The 20,880-nt window shown below is 40.0% G+C and overlaps 1 protein-coding gene across 1 annotated transcript in view; it reads left to right on the forward strand.

Moving 5' to 3' along the window:
- Positions 1–20,880, forward strand: part of CARMIL1 (capping protein regulator and myosin 1 linker 1) — a gene marked incomplete at its 5' end in the record, with an annotated part of 315,787 nt that overhangs the window by 203,496 nt on the left and 91,411 nt on the right. Inside the window, 7 exons of the mRNA XM_082664795.1 lie at positions 3,494–3,563; positions 10,438–10,449; positions 12,032–12,113; positions 12,900–12,999; positions 13,100–13,154; positions 17,914–18,086; positions 19,662–19,730. Of these exons, the coding sequence (XP_082520921.1) occupies positions 3,494–3,563; positions 10,438–10,449; positions 12,032–12,113; positions 12,900–12,999; positions 13,100–13,154; positions 17,914–18,086; positions 19,662–19,730 (561 nt within the window). The remainder of the gene's footprint in view (positions 1–3,493; positions 3,564–10,437; positions 10,450–12,031; positions 12,114–12,899; positions 13,000–13,099; positions 13,155–17,913; positions 18,087–19,661; positions 19,731–20,880) is intronic.

A 20,880-nucleotide genomic window follows, 5' to 3' on the forward strand; every position in this document is an offset into this window, starting at 1 on the left:
GCATTATGTCCAAAAAAATGTACATATCTTAAGTAAAAAACACTTTATTGCTAAACAGTGCTAACCATCATCTGAGCCATCAGCGAGTCGTAATCTTTTTGCTGGTGGAGGGTTTGAAATATTGTGAGAATTACCAAAATGTGACACAGAGACATGAAGTGAGCAAATGCTGTTGAAAAAGTGGCACCAATAGACTTGCTTCATGCGAATTGCCGTAAACCTTCAAGTTGTAAAAACACGCAACGCAGTATCTGTGAAATGTAATACGATGAGGTATGCCCGTAGTCTCTTCAGGTCTGTGTTTTACTCAGTAAAAATTTTAATATGAGGAAAAAGTCTTCATGGCCAAAGATTCTGTAAACAAAATTCTGGATGTACATTTAATGTGATACTATAATTTGAAAAGATATAACAAAACTGAGGTGCTTGGGTTTGCCTGTGAGGGGGTGAGGATGGAAAGGAACTTGCCAAGCACTGCCCTAAGTTAGACACACAACTGGGTGCTTACCCACACACTGTCACCTGCAGTGTTGACAACAGCCGTGGGAAGGTATCATTATCCCTATTTTACAGCTGAGGAAATGGAAGCTCAGAGAAGCTAAGTAATTTGTGAAAACTCACTGCCATCGCAGGTTGGGTTTTCTGGGAAGCCAAGTTAGAGATGCAGATTAGCATGTAGGATGTTTATTAGGAAGTGCTCTTGCAATCCCACCTGTGGAGGGGGAGCAGGAAGAAAGCAGGATGGGACAGAGGGCAAGTTGAACTGGGACTATCACAGTGAAGACCTCAGCCAACCCGATGGGAGCTTTGTTGCTAGAATGTCCCTGAGCTGGGCGACGAGGCTGGGCCTGCATACCCCTGTGTTGATCAGTCCTTGGATACAGGCTGCCCCAGAAGCAGATGTGACCTTGGGCGAGGCACTTGTCTTGGGCTGAGGCAGCCCCCAAAGAGGACCGACAGCTGAGGGGCCTCTGGGAGGTACATTGCAGAGTCCACTGCTGTCAGCCAGCGGACACTGGCTCAATCCTGTTCCTAAACCCATATTGTATCCCCAAGCACCAAGAGGGGCAGAGGGAGGCCCTCATTTCTTAAAGGGAGATCAGTAGCCATAAGAGAGAAAGCTAAAGAAATGCAACTTCTCTTGATGTAATTGCTTATTTCATAATTGTGCTTTTCCTTGGAGGCTCTTTTCTGTCCACATTAAAGTATTTCAGGGCTTTTTAAGAACATGGTGACGCTGCCAGAGCCGTGGAGATGATATACAAATTCTTCTGTTAGACCTACTAGAGAACGGACTTGAGGATATGGGGAGGGGGAAGGGTGAGCTGTGACAGGGCGAGAGAGTCATGGACATATACACACTAACGTAGTAAGGTAGATAGCTAGTGGGAAGCAGCCGCATAGCACTGGGCTATCACCTCAGTGCTTTGTGACTGCCTGGAGGGGTGGGATAGGGAGGGTGGGAGGGAGGGAGACGCAAGAGGGAAGAGATATGGGAACATATGTATATGTATAACTGATTCACTTTGTTATAAAGCAGAAACAAACAAACAAAAAAATTGTTCTGTTAGTCAGTTTGGCGCTAATGATTGAGGACCAAGAGGATGGCGATGTGAAGGCAGTTCACTCTGGGTTAAAATAAACAACACACCTTGTGATGGAGTTTTCCCCCAGAGCCTGTGATGCTTTGCTGTAGTTGTTCTGTTTTGTTTTACTAGGGACAGTTTCTGTGGGTTATTTATATTTGTCTCATGAGTCGTTACCTCTTAATCATTGGCCTTCTGTAGTTAAGTATCTTAAAGGACACCATTTATTTCCTTGTCCTTAACCTACTCGTCGGAAAAGTAGGAGGAGTTTTCCCTCCATCTAAGCATTATACAAATACAATGTTAAAATATGTGGCTGAGTCCTAGAAACTGAAAACTTAGAAATGTAGGGACCTGTTAGGTAATGTCCTGACTCTCCCATTTTGCTGATGAGAACCTGAGACACAGAGAGGAAAAGTGATGTCCTTCAGGCTACCCAATGCTCAGTAACAGAATCAGGACCTGAGGACAGGCCTTTTGGTTCTTAGTACCAATAGCTTTCAGTAGCTCAATACTGCCCCCAAGAAAGAAAGGGCGAAAAGGCACTTTTTAGGAAAAGAGAAACACTTGAATAATTAATTGAACAGAGGCACACACACAGATGAGACATGCCCAACCTTTTTCATAGGATGGTGTTTTAGAAGAGAGGACAGTGAACTGGATTAAAGGAACGAAGAGACGAAGAGACACGCAGTCTCCTCGACCTTCTTACCCACAGGGGTTGTTTGCGCAGCTGGGAACAGCCAGGTTCTTGCGCTCTGCCCACCTCGGGGATTCGCTCTCAGTGGATGAGACCAGAGAATCAGTGGATGGGGGAAAATCTCAGAGACTTCGGCATGAAGTATTTCCCTACTTTCCCACCTCCCCCTTCCCCTGGGGTATTTTTGGAGTCTGCTAGTAGAGGTGCCTTTCCTGGGAACATAGAGAACAGGTAGTCATCCCCGGTGACAGGTGCCTTGGTTCTGCTCTGTAGTATCTACAACTGTCTGCCTTGCATTATGGTTATTTGCACACGTATTTGTTTCCTTTGCTTGAGATTGGCAGCCCTCTCATGCTCATCTTTGTACTCCTCACAGGGCCTAGTTGAGGGTCTCTTTTCCTTTGGGTGTAATTAATGGATGTGGGTGCCTGTATGAAATTTTTGTTTCAAGCCTGTTCAGTGGTGTTGGATTTTATAGGACTGACTTGTAAAAGTGGAGTTAATTTATTCTCTTACCTATGAGATCCACATGATGAGTCCAGTCTCTTCCATAAGCAGTTAAGAAAAATCCTTTGCAGAGCGGTGATGGTGTTTATCCTGTGACCAGCTAGTAGCTGGATAGACAGGCAGGATCCTGCACTCAAACTCAAGACTAGTACCTTGTCTTCCATGCTGTACACCCTTACCCATCCCACCTCTGCGAGTCCTTTAACAAACTCATCTAGATATGATTTCACATCCTGGAATACTCTAGAGCCTGCCTTCCCCCATTAACATAACCCTTAGGGAAAACTAGCTTTACTTTGCTCTTCTAATAACAATTGCCTAATAATATTCTAAACATTATTAAAGGTGTTCTCAAGCAGATGCAGGGGGCAGTTTATCTGTGATGAACACAATTTAATTTCAGTGTGCAATGAGGAGCACTGTTGGTTTATTTCCTTAGGAATTAGCAACCCTGTCGGGTTTCGCATTTATGAGGGACCTGCTCTGTGTCAAACACAAGAGTGCTTTCCTGTCATTTTTGTCACTACTCTTGGTGGGCGGAAATGCAGTTGGCATTTTAAAAAGTGAGACGCTGCTTGCTGCTTGACCTATGATTCAGAAAAGGCCTTCTTCTTTCTCTGGGTTTTGTTCAGTGTGCTTACACATTTTTAGAGCAACAAGTGGAATTTTTATCTAAAGTGTGTGTGTTTCCTCCCCTCAGAGCGCTGTTATTGGGCCTGGCTTGTAATCATAACTTGAAGAGAGTTTCTCTTGATCTCAGCAACTGTGAGGTAAGAACACCTTTAGATGATGCACTAGAATAGATAATAGCCTGAAAATTGCTTTGTCTTTTTCCTGGAAACAGTGTGATACTGTGATTCCAGACGGTATACAAGGAGCAGAATAACACACTTTATGGAAATTTCTGATGTTCTGTATATTGTCAGTTTTATCTACAAACAGCCACGGAACACCATTCAGAAAGCAGTCAAATGTGCTTTTAATGACTTTTCTTTTTCTCCCCTTCTTCCTGCCAGTTGCTTAAGTATTTTATGATGAAACTTGGAGATATCAAGCCTTAAACTAGCTTTACCATCAGGAAAATCGTACCATACAGCCTTCCTTGCAGGGGCCAAGATGTGTACAGCCTAACTTGGATTTGGAGAGTGTGAAAGGGAAGATCTTTGTCATTAATTTTGCTTTTTAATATCTTCATTTTAAAGCAGGAAAATTAAGATGCTTCTCAAAATTATAGGAACTACAAGCAGTTTCTATCAAAGTACACACAGAAGAATTGAGACTAAAAGCTTCTACATTTTAGAGGGTACCTGAACTTTTTCGCTATCTTGAAACTTTTAGTTTGTGTGGAGATTAGTAAGAAAATACCCGGGTACAAACTATCCAGCTCTTTAGAGCCTGACTTTACCCACCGTGTCAGACGTGGTGCCTTTTCTCAGGGCTGGAGGTGGGAGTTTATTCATTCCTATTCTTGGGCCTTTATACCCACTCTTCTCTCTTTCTGGAACACTCCTGCCATGTCCCTCTTTATCCCCAAGGCCTCTCTCTCTTTGAGGATCTAGTTCAGGTGCTGTCTCCTCTGTACCTGCATCAGATTCCTACTGTTCGATCTGAGTTTGGCCATGAGTAGCTATGCAATCCCGGGTGAATTACTTGATAGCGTTACATCTCAATTTCTGCATTTGCAAAAAGGAAACGACATTAGTGCCTCTCCTAGTAGGTTGTTATGAGGTTTAAAAGAGCTCTTCTTTGAAATGTGATGCTTAGATCGTCCGGTACCTATAAAGGTTGTTCCCTATTGTTGCTTATCTGTCTGTACGTTTCTTCCCTGACTGCTTCAGCACTTTGTGGTCTTATTTTTTTCTAACTGTCTAGTACTTAATGACGGTGACATGCATTTGGACACTGAACCACGTGTAGTGCCTTGCACAATTATTAAATTGGCTCCTGTATGCTTTCCCAGCTGGGCTGTGGCTTTATGGAAGGCAGTATTTGTGTCTTACTTTGCTTTGTGTTTCCTTTAGCCACTAACAAAATGCAGAGCAGTAAGCCAACACTAAATATTGAAGATTAATGCTTTACCTCTCTGAAAATTCTAGAAACTGACAAGTCTGAAATCAGCCATATAAATTGTTAGTGCAGGATTTTTTATTAATTTTGAGCTGGGGTGAACGCCAACTGTGTGTGATTTACTAGTCTTTTTGTTTGTTGGGGGGAGTGGGGGGAAGGGAAAATCTTAAAAACCTAACCTGGCATTGTGAAATTTTCATGTACAAATTAATGCTCTTTCATTTATAAAGGCAGACCATAAAACAGAAACTAGCTCTGGTAATATGAATTAATTATTTGTTTACCAGCACTTAATATTAAGGGCATGCCAATAATAAAAATTCCTTATGAGGGAAGGCATAAGACGAATGAGGATAGAAAGGGTTATTCTATTAAAAAAGCAAGTTGGTATAACCTTGATTGCTGTTAGATCAAAATACTGAATTAGCAATAACCCATATGCTTTACTATCCTGATTAAAGATCACGATTGCTACCAATATAATATCATTCATTTAATTCTGTAATCAAAACTGGAATGGACATAAGTGATCATCTGATTCTCATGCTTATTGATGAGGAAACTGAGGTCTAAAGAAGCTGAAATAATCCAGCTCACTAATGGCAGAGTCATAATCAAAGTGTGCTCTCCCGATTGTTGTTAATACTAGTAATTATTAGAATATCATACAATTAGACATTTTCTCGTCAAATAAGTTGATAGGTACCATATGCCCAAAGAACACTGTGTTAGACTGTCACACAGCTTCTTTTTTAAACTCCTTTGTGATCCTATTCAGAATAACTTTCAGAGACAGTTATATTTGGTGAACCATATAAAACTGACATTTCTGTGGGTCAAAAATGGCAGACAACTATGGAGAACAGTTTGGAGGTTCCTTAAAAAACTAAATATAGAACTACCATATGACCCAGCAATCCCACTACTGGGCATATACCCTGAGAAACCCGTAATTCAAAAAGAGTCATGTACCACAATGTTCAGTGTAGCTCTATTTACAATAGCCAGGACATGGAAGCAACCTAAGTGTCCATCGACATATACAAAGGAATATTACTCAGCCATAAAAATAAACGAAATTGAGTTATTTGTAGTGAGGTGGGTGGACCTAGAGTCTGTCATAGAGAGTGAAGTAAGTCAGAAAGAGAAAAACAAATACCACATGCTAACACATATATATGGAATCTAAAAAAAAAAAAAGGTTCTGAAGAATCTAGGGGCAGGACAGGAGTAAAGATTCAGACGTAGAGAATGGACTTGAGGACACGGGGAGGGGAAGGGTAAGCTGGGACGAAATGAGAGTGGCATGGACATATATACACTACCAGCTGTAAAATAGATAGCTAGTGGGAAGTAGCCGCATAGCACAGGGAGATCAGCTCGGTGCTTTGTGACCACCTAGAGGGGTGGGATAGGGAGGCTGGGAGGGAGACGCAAGAGGGAGGAGATACGGGGATATATGTATATGTATAGCTGATTCACTTTGTTATAAAGCAGAAACTAACACACCATTGTAAAGCAATTATGCTCCAATAAAGATGTTAAAAAACTATTTTACACAAATGGAAGGAAAAAATGGCAGACTATTGGCAGTTTCATGTGGATCCATCAAATGCTAGTAGACATTTTCCTTTATAGTTTTTCTTAATAAAGCAGGAATCCAGATCAAATTCTGATGGTAGGATTGACCATTATTGTGATGATAATTCCAACTTCATTTTGGCCATTCATTTGTGAATTATATGATAAAATGATACTGCTGAGGTGGGGACCCCTTCATACTACCTTAGTGCCATGTTCCACCATCTTACAGCTTGAAGCACAGTACTGGTGACCACGTTTATTAAGTCACACATTGTATTGCTGCTCATAAAAATTAATGAAACACAAAATTATTTTTGTAAATTAAGGTGTCTTGTGACATTTTTCTTCTTAAAGCTAGATGTCCAAGTTTAACTAGGTTTTACTTTGCTCATCTCCATGATACAGTAAACCTCTTTCCTATAAAGGTACTAGAAGTTACAGTGTTTTCTGTTTAGAATGCTTGGCACTTAGAGTATTAACTCCTACTCCTTAAATCATTCATTGCTTCAGAATTTATGTAATGCTCTTGGAAAAAAGCGTTCACTAACTTGTAAGTTTAAAAGTATGCATATGTGATTTTTTTCTGTTCATTCTCTAGTTAGCCACAGTAGACACAGCCTTCTTTACTCTTATTATCATGCCAGTCAAAACCATGGAAGAATTCATCACTTAATGATGAATAAAAAGAAACTGATGATCAGATAAATGCCCCCACCTGTGGTGGGTTGGGGGGAAAGAAGCTTCACCCTGATGCCATAATCATCTCGGGAAGTCATTTCTACAGGGGTGGCTTACTCAAGGTGAGGGACTGACAGACCTAAAAGGTCAAATGTCTGTTGTATAATACTGGGGAGTTGCAGATGTGGACACTGTATGAGTTCAGTGCCCCCTACAGATACCTCTAAGTGCAATAGTCTACCCAAACCATGGAAGCAGAGAACAAATGTGAAATACGTTGAAAATTTTTTTCATATTTATAAATAGATTACTTATTTTATTATAAAACAGCTGCTCTCCACTGATTAACTTTAAAATTAGGTTTATATGGGTGTCATAGAAAGTAAACGACCATCATCTAAAATCGTGGTTGAGTTTATTTGGAGGAGAGAGACTGTAACCTTGAAACAGGAATTAAAAGTGTCTAGACAGGAAACTTAGAATAACTTTCCTTAAGCAAATTATTTTGTTCTTACCATTTACTGATTCCTTTACTCTTCACGTTTACCTTTCTTGGTGTGTTATACTTCAGTACTGCCCTGAAAGAGGCATTTCACATTCATCAGTTTGAATGAGAGAGATTCACACTTCATGCTATTAAAGAAAAAAGTGTCGTGCAGATATTTATAAATTGTGGAGTTGCTTTCCTACGACACAAACATCCTGGATATTTAGAAACTTCAGTCCAAAATTTGGGGCTGTAATCTTTTGCTCTGTGAGGGCTCAGCTAGTCAGTACTGAAATTAACCTTTCATTTACAGATAACTTCTCTACTTAGAGAAAAAACTTACCTGTTTCACATTAATTATGTTATCATTTCATTTTCTTGGTCTTTTAGTATCAGAAAAGTTTTCTTTGAGAAGAATAAGAAAATGACTCCAAGTAATCATGGAAGGAAAGAGAGTATCATAGCAAACAAAGGGTGGGCACTTTGGAATCCAAGAGGTTCCCTTCTTCCAGCCCTTATTTTTCACCTGTGGAATGGGGATTATACAGTCATCCCTCAGTATCCGCCGGGGATGGGTTCGGGGAGCTCCCACAGATATCAAAATGCACAGATGCTTAAGCCCCCCATGTAATATAGTGGAGTACAATAAATACAGTTGGCTCCCATATCTGCAGGTTTTACATCTGCTTATTCAACCAACCTAGGACTGAAATTTCACAGAGGGCCGACTGTAATAGTTTGCTGAGATAGTATTTGGCATAATACCAAGCCTAGGGTAACTATCTTTATGAAACTATTTTTAAAAAAATCACCTTCAAAGTTGTTTTAAATCTCTCAAGAATAATTAGTCTCATCAGTTTATAGGCACACCTGGTTTTGGACACAAAACAGCATTACCCTCTACGGCCAGGCTCTGAATGGCCTCTGGCTGATCCCAACTCACTCTCAAAGCGTAAGGACTTAGCATCTGTGCAGATGTTCAGAGAAATGTGTATGTTCCCTTGTCGTCAAGGTTAGTTCAAAAACAAGAGTTTCAAAACTCTTTATATATGGTGATAGTGATGTTGATATTCATATGCATTCTCCCCATGTACCCCTCTGCCTGAAAGGAGGCAATGGGTGTATGCATCCTGGCTTGTGTTTAAAAATCTTATTACTTCATAGTCATGCTTCAAGGGAAGAATAAGTCAGTGCTGGGACTGAATTCTTCAAGCTTAATCTCCTTCCAGGTGAGAGAGGAAAATCTCTGATACTTCAGAGAAGATGTAAAGGCTAGCCATACTGAGGATTTGGTGCAGTCTGGATGTGGGAGTTGGTTCTTTTAAGGAGAAATTTACCTGCACATTATGCCATATTCGTTGCAATGTGCTTTGATGATGAGTAGAAAAAAGAGCATCAGATATTAAAATTTGTAACAAGTAGGACATTGCAGCAAGTCACTAGTAACTTTTCAGACAATTCCACTCAATTTGATAGTCATTCAGCCATTCAGTCATTCACCTTGAGGTGAGAAGGCGGGTTTGCGTGTGTGTGTTGAGCATCATCATTGCTATACCCCTTGCTATCACTTTCCTGTTAGGCTGGGTGTGGAATGCAAAATGGAAAATGTTTCACCACAGGATGGACATGAGCAATATAATGCATGCAACTATTTGGAAATGCAAGTATTTCCATTCTCTTGGAAATGACAGTATATATATAGTTGACCCGTGAACAACACAGGTTTGAACTGCATGGGTCCACTTACACGTGAATTTCTTTTCACTAAATACCTCCTACAGTAGTATATCGTGGTTGGTTGAATCTGCACGTGGGGAAGGAACCATGGATACTGAGGGCCAACTGTAAAGTTATACTTGGATTTCTGATTGTGTGGAGGGTCGGCCCCCCCAACTCCGCTCACCCCAGAGGTGTTCAAGGGTCGATTGTATTATATATCTTTCTTGGGTTCTAAATTACCTTTTGGCATCAAACCCTGCTAGCAAGGATATGTTGAACTGGATCACGTCAAACCATTTTCTGTTCTTGGAGAATCTTACAGTATTCACAGTTTCATGTGAGAAAATTTCCCAGGATGGAAATTATTTTTTCATTAAAAATGGAACCCCTATAGAGGACAAGTGATAAATAGGGAGGTTATTTTATATTTAAACCTGTAATATTTGCCACCTCTTTTTAAATGGCCAGTGCTCTTGAGGAAGGAAAATGAATTATTAAAAGTTCTCTAGATTATAGTTTCCTTGTTTCTGTACCCATGATGGATGTTTTTGTATTAGATAGAACCTATTCACTTAGAACTATGAGTAACAGCTGAAATATTCCACCTTCCTTGAGTGAGACCACACTTCTCTCTTGAAAGAAATGTGATTTTATTTTTAACATTTCAAAAAGTATTGAGTGATTCAGTCACATTTACTCCTCTTTGATCTTGCATTCTTTTTAAATAATGCTGGTGTGTGGGATCCAAATGAGGGTAATTTAAAACCAGTTTCACATGCATACATGCAGACACAGCCTCTAATTATGCAAATTTGTTTAAAAGGATTTTCATTTACAGTAATGGAAAAGCTTTTACTGTTTTGGGAAAGCCTTAAGCTTTGGGGGAATTTTAGGCATCTAATAACCTGTGAGTTCAATCGAATGTTCTTGTGACTGAAGGTCAGTTATCTTCTTATTTAAGTTTTGGATTTTTGTTTTGGGAGTTTATTTTAGTTGAAGTGTTTTTTCTGACTCTGCCTTTTTACATCGTGTGTTGATAGACGTCTACTTCTCTGTTCTTATTCTGCTTACTTAACATTTTTTGTTTTTTCTCCTTGGGCTTTCCTTAGCTTGGCCATTGTGTAAGTACTTTATGAATCAATAAATTAGGGTATGTTGACATTTTTTAGTATTGGAAAATGTTAGTATATGCTACAAGTATCAGTCAGGAGTATTTGTAAAATAAACAGAATTGAGCACTGAAATCTCACCTTTATTTTCCGTTTTTGCAAATGGACTATTTTTACTATACATTATGATAAGAAGTAGAGATTTTGTTGTAGAAATTTGACTTCTCAACAGAGAAATCACTAACAGCAAATAATGAAATTGTAAAAACTTACGTTTGTCTTCTCAAAAGCATAATTTTTTTCACGCGCTGAAAATCAAATTATATTCCTTGGAAGTGTTTGCCTAAATTATTTCTTGCTTTAATGTTGACATAGTCTACATATAACATTCACTTCTTCAGATATTAACGAACTGTGACCTGGAACAGTGTTTCTCAAATCTATTTGTGAAGAACCTGGTTGTTGTTTTAAAATTTACAGCCAATCATAAACCAGTACTTTGGCAAAAATATAATAAAAATGGCCATAGCTCCACACACTGGATTCGTAGCCCTGCAGCTGTGGAGTTGGTTGGCCTTGGTTTCCCTGAAGCGTGTAGACCAGCCTCCTGGGGAGGTCTGCCTCTGTGTGACACTCCCCGTCAGAGTTCACATCAGGCACCTCACCGTGACCTGCTGTTACCTGAAAAAGTAGAAAGGACTGAATTTAAACACTCCAGCTGAAATACTCCTGAATAAAGCAATTCCAAAGATCTGTGCAAAATTCTACTTAACATGTAAGCAGCCAGGGAAATTGGCAGGGTTTGGTCCAGAGTACCGCAGACATATTTCATCTAAAATAGTGAAATAAGGATTCTTTAAATGTTTACATCAAAACTTGAACAAGTAGAAAGTATTATCAATTTGGTGTAGAATTTTTACATAAATTTAAATTTTCTTAAGTGAATAGAGAAACTACCATGTTCCTTGGCATATGGTAGCTTCCCAATAAATGAATTTCTTTTCCCTTATTAGATCGTAAGTTTACTGAACAAAGGGCCACAGCTTGGGAAACTGCATCCTGCACAGTGTTTTACACATAGTAGGAACTCAGATAGTTGCTGAACGGAAAACAAAAATACTCTGACCTCTGTAAAATATGCTTTTGGTTTTATGGGAAAAGATGAAAAGGGTTTTATAGGTCTTTACTGTCTCCTTTGGTTGTTTTGCTGCTACATGGTGGAGAGTTATACCTTGAAATCTGTAATAATCAAATAAAATAGTAGCAGTTTCTAATGTATAAAAGGGATTTGTTAGCTTTCCAAAAGTCAGAAATGAAGAAAATTCTTGTGTGTTGACGGAGACCATCTTGGCAATGGTGATGGGGAGTGGCCTCTGTCTTCTGATTCTTTTTCTAATGATTTTCAGACTTACGTGAGATGGGAAACCATATAATGACTAGTGATTAGCTTTTTACACTGATGATAGCTTTTTTGGAGTTGATAAGTTTTCACTTTTTCTTTGGTGCTAAGTTTGAGACTATATCTCCTATTTTTCATTTTTTTGGCTTTACCCCTCCAGTGATCACTTTACCTGTTTGGTTTGTGTTTCTCTAGCTGAGATCTGGAGGTGCGCAGGTATTAGAAGGCTGCATCGCAGAAATCCACAACATCACCAGCCTAGACATCTCCGATAATGGTAAGTCAGAAATCAGAGAAGAAAAGACATAGAAATGTTATTTGAAGCAAGTTGGTAAAGGGAAAATAATCTTCTAGCCCAATCTAGATGACACCTTAATAAAATTATTTCACTTCTTGACTAGAGGACCTTTTAATTTAACAGAGTTTATCTATGGAATAATTCTGTGCCAGAGTCTTACTAAGATTTTTCCATGGCCAAAAATGAAAAGTCTATGCAGTAAAACAATTCAGACCAAACAAAAAAAAACTTGTCATCAATACATTGATAAAGATCTGAGTCCAACCTTTTGCATGCTTAGTGGTAATAAAATTGAGGTCTTGTTTATTTATTCAGAAACTTGTTTCATTAGCTTTATTTCTACTGGTTACATTAACATGTGCGTATGAACTTGCATAGACAAGAATGCAGTATGAATTTGCATAGACAACTTTAACTGCGGTTACCTCCCAGTGAACAGTATGTCAGAATCTTCTTTCACAAAGGGATGGGGAGAGATGAAATTTTCTGCTCTCATGCCTCCCCATTCCTTGTTGACTTTATTTAGCCACTGATTGCATAAGAGATTTAGGTAAGTCTTTGTGGAGAATGAGTTTATCCCTGTGAAATAAGAGGACACAGAGTACCTTTGGCGGGGGGTTGGGGGAAAAAGGATTAGCATCTCAGGACTCTCGGGACAGTACAGAAAGTCATCCACTGCCTTGCACCTTTGTTTAATTGTGCTGCACCTGAGAATTTGTTTATCCACATGTGTGTTGATTCTCCATTTACTCTGATTCTTTCCAGGTTTAGAATCTGACCTATCTACCTTAATAGTGTGGCTCAGTAAAAACAGATCCATACAACACCTGGCGTTAGGCAAAAATTTTAATAATATGAAATCCAAGTAAGAGTTTTGCATTTTTTATATGACAATGATGAAAATAACCAGCCTCCTGAAAGCTTTTGATTTGATTCCACTGTCCACATCTTTAAAATCTCTTTAGAAATCTGACACCTGTGTTGGACAACTTAGTACAGATGATTCAAGATGAAGAATCAGTGAGTATTATTTTTAACACTCTTGCCTAAAATCTGCCGTTTGTTGCTGTCCTTACGAGTTATGTCTGCTGGGTTAATGCAGATACGCTTTCAGATAATTTTATCTCTGTATACATTTTCTATTGTTATTGTTTTTAAGTGCAATAAATATTTATGCTTTAGTACAGTTTTAGAGTGTACTTAAAATTTACCTACTTTCACTTTATTCAGCTTATCACTAATTAAAGGAAGATTGTAACTGATAGATGAAAAGACGTGTACATTGACTCCTAAGCCCATCTTTTAGTAAGCCTTACTACTTCCTAGCTTCAGCTAATACACTAATCTGCAAGTGTGAATTTTTACTCTCTCGTTGACTTTATAACCTTCTATCATGTTGAGAAGCATCATGTTGCTAATTTGAATTTCATCTGGTAATTATGCAGAATTACAAGAGACTAAGAAAGTTGTCCCCCATCTTAAATTGTGTCTAGAGCTCTAATAATCCTTCTTCTATTTTAATTCCCTTTAGTTGTTCCTGGCTAAGACTCGGTTCAGGGTAAAGAAATTTAATTTCACATAGTATCCTATTTGGCTGCCCTTAGAAATGCATTAGGATAAAGGAAGATATTTTATGGACAAAGTGAGAAGCGCTCTACCATTAATTCCTTTCATTTAAACCTGGTGCATCACATCTTATATTTTACTGATGCTCTTTAAGATTTTGTCCCTTTCCTATCTTAGTCCTATTCAGCCACCAAAGAGCTTTTATGGTTCCTAAAATCCAAATCAATTTGTATAATGAAGATTCATATTATTCATGTTTGGTGATAGCTACTTTTGTAGGTTATAAGAGTGATTTCCTGTATTAATCATGTGAGATATGTCACATTTAAAAAAAGTATCATTTCGGGACTTCCCTGGCAGTCCAGTGGTTAAGACATTGCCTTCCAGTGCAGGGGGTGCAGGTTCAATCCCTGGTGGGGGAACTAAGATCCCACATGCCTCGCGGCCAAAAAACCAAAACATAAAACAGAAGCAATATTGTGACATATTCAATAAAGACTTTAAAAATGGTCCACATCAAAAAAAAAAAAATCTTTAAAAGCAAAAAGTATCATTTCCCATTTTGAATTCACACAGGGTTATAGCAAATTCTACTATAACTGTAAGCTAAATTTTTGGAGGAAGCCATGCAGTCAGGAGAGATGGAGACGGGTACTTTTCCTTGCTTACCCTTGCCCACATCTCTTTGTGGAGCTCTGACCTGCAGGGCAGGAGAAAATTCTGTTGTCCTGCCTCTTCATTGTGTGGATATAATTTCCAACCTGTGGACTAGAAATGAAACTCATTATTATTTAATTGAATTCAGACACTTCTCTTTGTCCTCATTTGCTAATAAACCCCATATTTTGTACTCTTATACTGGGTTATTAAAGTTAGAGGCATAATTAGAATGTAATTTACACTTTTCAGAATCATGCAGTTTGTTTTACATATTTAATTTGACTTTATACCACCCTGCTGTATTTGAGATTTTGATTTCCTAGTACTGGCCCAGTTTTAAAAGGTTGGGGAAGCCAGTATTGCAGAATCATATATATATATATATTTTTTTTTTTTTTTTTTTGCGGTACACAGGCCTCTCCCTGCTGTGGCCTCTCCCGTTGCAGAGCACAGGCTCCGGACACGCAGGCTCAGCAGCCATGGCTCACGGGCCCAGCCGCTCCGCGGCATGTGGGATCTTCCCGGACCGGGGCACGAACCCACGTCCCCTGCATGGGCAGGCGGACTCTCAACCACTGCGCCACCAGGGAAGCCCTGCAGAATCATATTTAATAATCATTCCCAAATATTTGTTCCTTAGCACATATTTCAGGAAAATTTATATGTTATGAAAAATATATTTCTTAATTTTATGTTTTGCTTATTACACGAGGGTCTTCAAACTCTGTTCCTATAATTTTCAAAGTCTCTTACTCAAAGATAATCTTGATATTTAAAGTACACCTAAAAACATATTCGCAGATGGTAAAGTCTGCTACAAAAATGTGAACTCTGTTATAAATTTGAAAAGTTGCCGCGAATAATGTACAGTGAAAAGCCTTTTATGTTCATGTCACAGAAAAGTAGGTGGCTTTTTCAATAAGTAATTACATTCTTTTTATTCTTTTTCTACTTCTGAATCAGTAATGTGCAAAACTATTTAAAATGATTAGGAGTTCAGTCTTGTGACTATAAAAATTCCACATAACTGGCGCCATTGGGCTCATTTTTCGGTTTTATTTTTTTAAAGGTTTCTACATATAAAAAGTAAACTCTTTGCTTTTTACATTCTGACCTTGTGTCTGTAGAGCTTATTCTTAGACAGCGTGTAGAATACTTCATTCTCCCGATATTGCACAGTATGTTCCCTTGGACAAGCTAGACGCACGGGCTCCCGTGTCACCTTCAGCTCTAGACAGTGGTTGTCAGGCTGCTGCTCCCAGATTCGAGGGACGGTAACACTGAGGGGCCAAGATGACAGGGACTCTTGTTCTGAAGTATTACATACAAACCTGTGTTGTGAACAATACAACAGTATGTGTTTGTCCTGGGAGTCCCTGTAGCAAGGAGACAGATTGTCAGATTAGGCGTGTTCAGCTATGAACAGGAATAGTAAGATTTCAAATAGTAATGTTACCTGGCAGTGCAGTAAATCAGGAAGGGATGACCTTATAAATATGCATGCAATTCCGGCTGTTCTGTTCGCATTAATGCCTCTGCCTATTACTTTTAAGTGTTAACTGGGGTGTATTAGGGTTTGAATATAGTACTGGAATTGGTGCTCTCCAGCTTGGAGACTTGGCAGTTTTCCAGTATGAGGAAGAAGCTGTAATGTGTCATTTTTGTAGGCATTGAATAGAGCTTATTGAAATGATGGGAGATGCGATTACAGCTTTTTATTAACGCAGCATTGCTTATGTTTTCATTTAAAACATGAAGTTTTCTGAGTCTGAAGCATTTTTCGTTGAGTTTTTTTTTTCTATCTACTGGAACGTAGACTCTTAAGAAAATTGAAGCTCCCTCCCTAAACCTGCCTGAGTCTAAGATTATGCAGGCTTTTGGGCTGAGGTTTTAATTGACTTAGCACTCACTATGCCATTTAACCTTAAGAAATTTGATTCTAATTTATATAATATTACCTTTTGATTTTACCATAGATGTATTACGTTTAGAAAACATGGTCAAATTTGGACAATAAGGACAATCAGTCGGGAAAAGTAGAACCAAATGCATAATGCCAGTTTGTGGACATACGAGTCTTGAAACTGTCAACACTCTCATTCTGCCTCCTGAGCCTTTTGGCAGATGTGCCTGGAACAGGTGTTCTATTAGAAGTCCATGTTCAGTGGTTAAGTGGCCACGAATACACCCCACGATTTGTGCGGGGGTCCTACAGACCACCTAGGCACATCTCAAGAACCCCAGTCCCACGGGCCACCATGGAACCTGGTCATAGATGATCCTAGAAGCTGCTTCCAGCATCCATCTCCTGTAATGTCCGAACTGCTCATGGAGTTAGCATGTACAGTTGTTGAATACGGCTGGGCCAGTGTAGACCACCGCAGGCAACCCAGAAGGCATCCAAATCCCCTGGAGAAGTCTTAGTTCTGACTTTTAGAGCAACCTTGGCTTAAGTCCTGGAATTCGCACCACCTCATTAATTCAGTTATGGCTGTAATCAGGGATTGCAATTTAAATACCCACAGGGCTAGGAAGGTGACATAAACACGTGTGAGCTGGGTGTAAGTAGGGAGCCCATTCTTTTTTTTTTTTTTTTTTTTTTTTTTTTGGGTCAGATACTCTGTAGGCCAAACAAAACATGCCTCCAGGCAGAGGGCTCTCAGTCTCTGGTTTAAATAGACAGTGAGTGGATTGGCTTGGGTTCACCACACAGCTTACAGTAATGAAAAGGTCACACACATTTGACTTTTTGTTTTTAAATTGTAAGTGTGTCTTTTGATTGGATCTTATAAGACAAAGCTAAGAGTGAGGATCAAAAAGATCTAGGATAAGCCAATAAGGGCAATGTTGTGTAGGAGCCGAAAACACAAAATCTGTAACCAGTCTGTCCGGTTCCTGTTCAGCTACTTTCTGTGTGACCTTGGTTGAATCACTTAACCTTTTGTTTCTTACTTGAGAAGTAGGGATAACAATACCTAATATAATAATACCTAAGTATTGGGTTACTGGGAGGATTAAATGAGTAAATATATGTAAAAAGCTTAAATAGTGGTTAAGTGTTCAATAAATGTCAGTTATTATTGATCTTGGCTGGGTTTTATTTTGCATTTACTACTTCTAGTAATTTAGTACTAGTATTCCTCTACTAGTATTTTAAGACGTCCTTCTACCTTGCATAGAAATAAAATGGGTCAAGGGATAGTGTTGCCATACTGAAGTGCAGACGTTTCTGTGTAGTATTTTTATTTCTTTCCTCCCATCCTCCACTTCAGAAGAGCTGGCATCCGCCACTCTGGGTATCTTTCCACAGCTTCCCTTAGAAGAGAGGTGGCTGATATTCAACATTAAGACACAAGCTCTTCATGTTTGACTCCAAGGGTCCAGAACCTTCAGGTCCCATTCATCAGTGTCTTTTGGCCAGAAGTTTCCAAATGAGGCACTTTGTGTTTGTGCGGTGGGTCCCTCCCCTGATGGTTCTCCATGAAGTGGGTCCCAGCGAGCGGCAGCAGCTCTGACAACACTGTGTGAGCGCTGCCTGGTGTTCCCTCCACAGCCTCTGCAGTCCTTGTCCCTGGCTGACTCGAAACTCAAGAACGAGGTCACCATCATCATCAATGCCCTGGGAAGCAACACCTCCCTGACCACAGTGGACATCAGTGGGAATGGCATGGGGGACATGGGGGCAAAGATGCTGGCCAAAGCGCTGCAGATCAACACCAAGCTCAGGTACGCAGGCCGGGCCCTCGGCCCCGAGGAGTGGATGCTGGTTCAAAGGGAGGTCTGGAAGAGGGTCTGACCCAGCAACCACTGGGGGGGGCCGGCTGTGTTCGTGTGAGGCCTGAGTTTCCCAGGCGACCAGCTGGGGAGCAGAAGCGACAGCTTCAAGTCTTTTTTCAAAATATGGAGGAGGGTGTTCCCAAATTTAGACACAGTCATTCCTTCAAACTGCTGTCTTAAAGATTTCCACTATGAGGTAAACCCGGCTGAGAACCATCGCAGTTTCCCATTTCACAGCAGCATTGGCAGCTGACTGATGTGTCCGGAAAGGCAGGGGGCAGCAGAGGAGGGGTTTGGGGGCAGAGCTGGGAAGACTGGAGGAATAACACGAGGGGCTTCCCTGTACTTGGTTGTGAGCCCAGCGTCTTATCTTCCCTTCCCACTCCTGCGACATAAAGACCTAAAACCCAAGGGATCCATGAAGTCCACTGTGTCAAAGGCAAGTTTGTACTGGATGCTAACTCTTCTGTTCAGTGGTTTTCATCCGTAGTGCTTCCCAAGCATGGCTTTTCTTAAGGATGAGCTATGCAGTAACCACTTCTCTTAGGGACTAGTTATCTGGTAACCATGTTTACCATCCATCGTTCAGAGAGACCCAGTTGCTACCTAGCCCGGCAGTCTGGTGAAGGAAGAGTTAATAATTCACAGTGCTCCTCGAGGGCTTTTTCTGGCTGTTTCCCTTACTTCCCAGTGCAAGGCAGAGCCCGCACCTTCCGTCTAAACTGAAGGCAAAAGTGAAAATCTGCCGCAGTTTCTTTGAAGGTCAGTGTGTACGTGAAGAAGGTCGTTGAGGTTAGGAAGAGAAAGAAAGCAATCAGAGGTTGTGAGCCTGGGAGCGTTCAGACAAATAAAAGGCATTTCATGTGTCAGGTGAATCGACAAATCCTACAATACTTCCGAAGTATTCACATTCTGAAAGGAAAGTCGTACTTTTCTTCCAAAATAGATTTTGTATTTAAAAAGTAAACCACCTCCTAGAGTAACTGGGGCTTTATCAGCAGAGTAAACTCAGTTGCTGGGACTGCTGATCATATCACGTCAGGGCAGTGATGAAATGTCAGAAAATATGACCACTTTGTCCCTCTAGTTGTTTAGAAGAGAAAAAAGTCTCAGTATCTGGAATTCTTTCTGTTGGACATGAGACTGTTTAGCCTCTTGTATAAATCACTTCAGCCTCAGACTTGAATACTAGAATGCTGTTGGGAGAATCTGTTGGGAGAATATCAGGGAAATAGGGCTTTCTGGCTAGCAAAGCATTAGGTGACTTAGTGGTAAGTTAATGTGTGTGCTGTTGCTTTTAAGTATGGTTTTTTTCATAGTACTTGAGCAGAGAATGGCTTTGGAATCTAATGTTGGGGGAAATGCTCATCCTTGCTTTGTTTGAAACAAAGCTGAACATTATTCCTTGCTCATTGTACTAAAATACCTAGACAGTGTTGCCTATAAGAGATTTATCTGCAATGGGAGAATCATTTCCTCCATTCTTAAGTATCTGATCATTTATGTGATTTGGTTTCTAAACAGGACTGTTATATGGGACAAGAACAACATTACTGCCCAAGGCTTTCAAGATATAGCTGTTGCTATGGAAAAGTAAGTTTTACTTAGGACTTCTGTCTAGAAAAATAGAAAAGAACCAATGGTGTTTGTGTCTCTGTGGGGTAATACAAGTAGCAGTAGATTGGGAATCAGAAGATCTGGGTCTGATTAGTCTCCTGCTAACCAGCCATGGGACGTAGGAAGACGTTGACTTTCCTCTGGTGTGAGTTTCTTCATCAATAAAATGAGAGCAGAGATGCTTATTCCACAGAACACACAAGATCATGGTTGCAGGGGGGTGGGGTGGAGGGTGCTACACAGCGGTCACCTTGCTTCTTTCTCCTTGTGGTTTTAAATCTCCTTCCACTGGATCTCACTTTTTTTGCCCAGGATGACAACTCTGAATCCAGTGGTGAGAAGAAAGCTGAGGTCCAGAAAATAAAAATGAAATTGAGGAAATGGCAAGACCAGGGCTCACTGGTCTCATTCCTGTAAAAGGCTTTTTTAAAATTACCTTCGTAACTAAAGTCTGCAACTATTATTTATTGTCAAATTTACTTTCCCAGTAAACTAAATGAGGAAAGAAGAATACAAATGTGGCTGAAAAAAATGCTAGAAATCTGGTTCTTTCTGAGCTTTTCAATCCTCCTATTGTATTCTAATGGTAGAAATGATCAAAGCAGATTTATAGCATTAAAAACGACAGGTTACAAAATGTAGGAGGGAAATTAGGGGCCAGTAGCATAGAAGTTGGGCCTTTTAGGAGGGGGAGGGGGTGCTCATTATTCTGTGTTTTCCTGCATGCACGGCCCCTCAGGTGGAGCTGTCATGCCCAACATGATGACCTGGATAAAAGCCTAGACCTGGAATTAGGAGCCCTCCATTCAGTCCCCAGCTCTGTCACCAATAAGCCTATGATCTTGAGCCTATGATCATTTCACCTCATTGATGAATTTTTCTTTTATAAAGTGAGAAATCACAGTAAATTATCTCTAAGTGGCTTCAGTTCTAAATCCCGTGGTTCTCCTTTAGCCAGGAAGTCAAAGTTGCTGCCACCACCAGCCATCGCTAAACATGGATAAGGCAGCTTATGCCATCAGTCGTCATGGCCACTTCTGCCGGGAGACTTCTGTGACTGCAGAACCTCCTGTAATTACACCCATTGCACACAGAACCTTTGAATGGAAACATATATTTACAGATT

The sequence above is a fragment of the Grampus griseus genome (genome assembly GCF_964374135.1).
Source record: "Grampus griseus genome assembly, chromosome: 10".
Classification (NCBI taxonomy): Eukaryota; Metazoa; Chordata; class Mammalia; order Artiodactyla; family Delphinidae; genus Grampus; species Grampus griseus.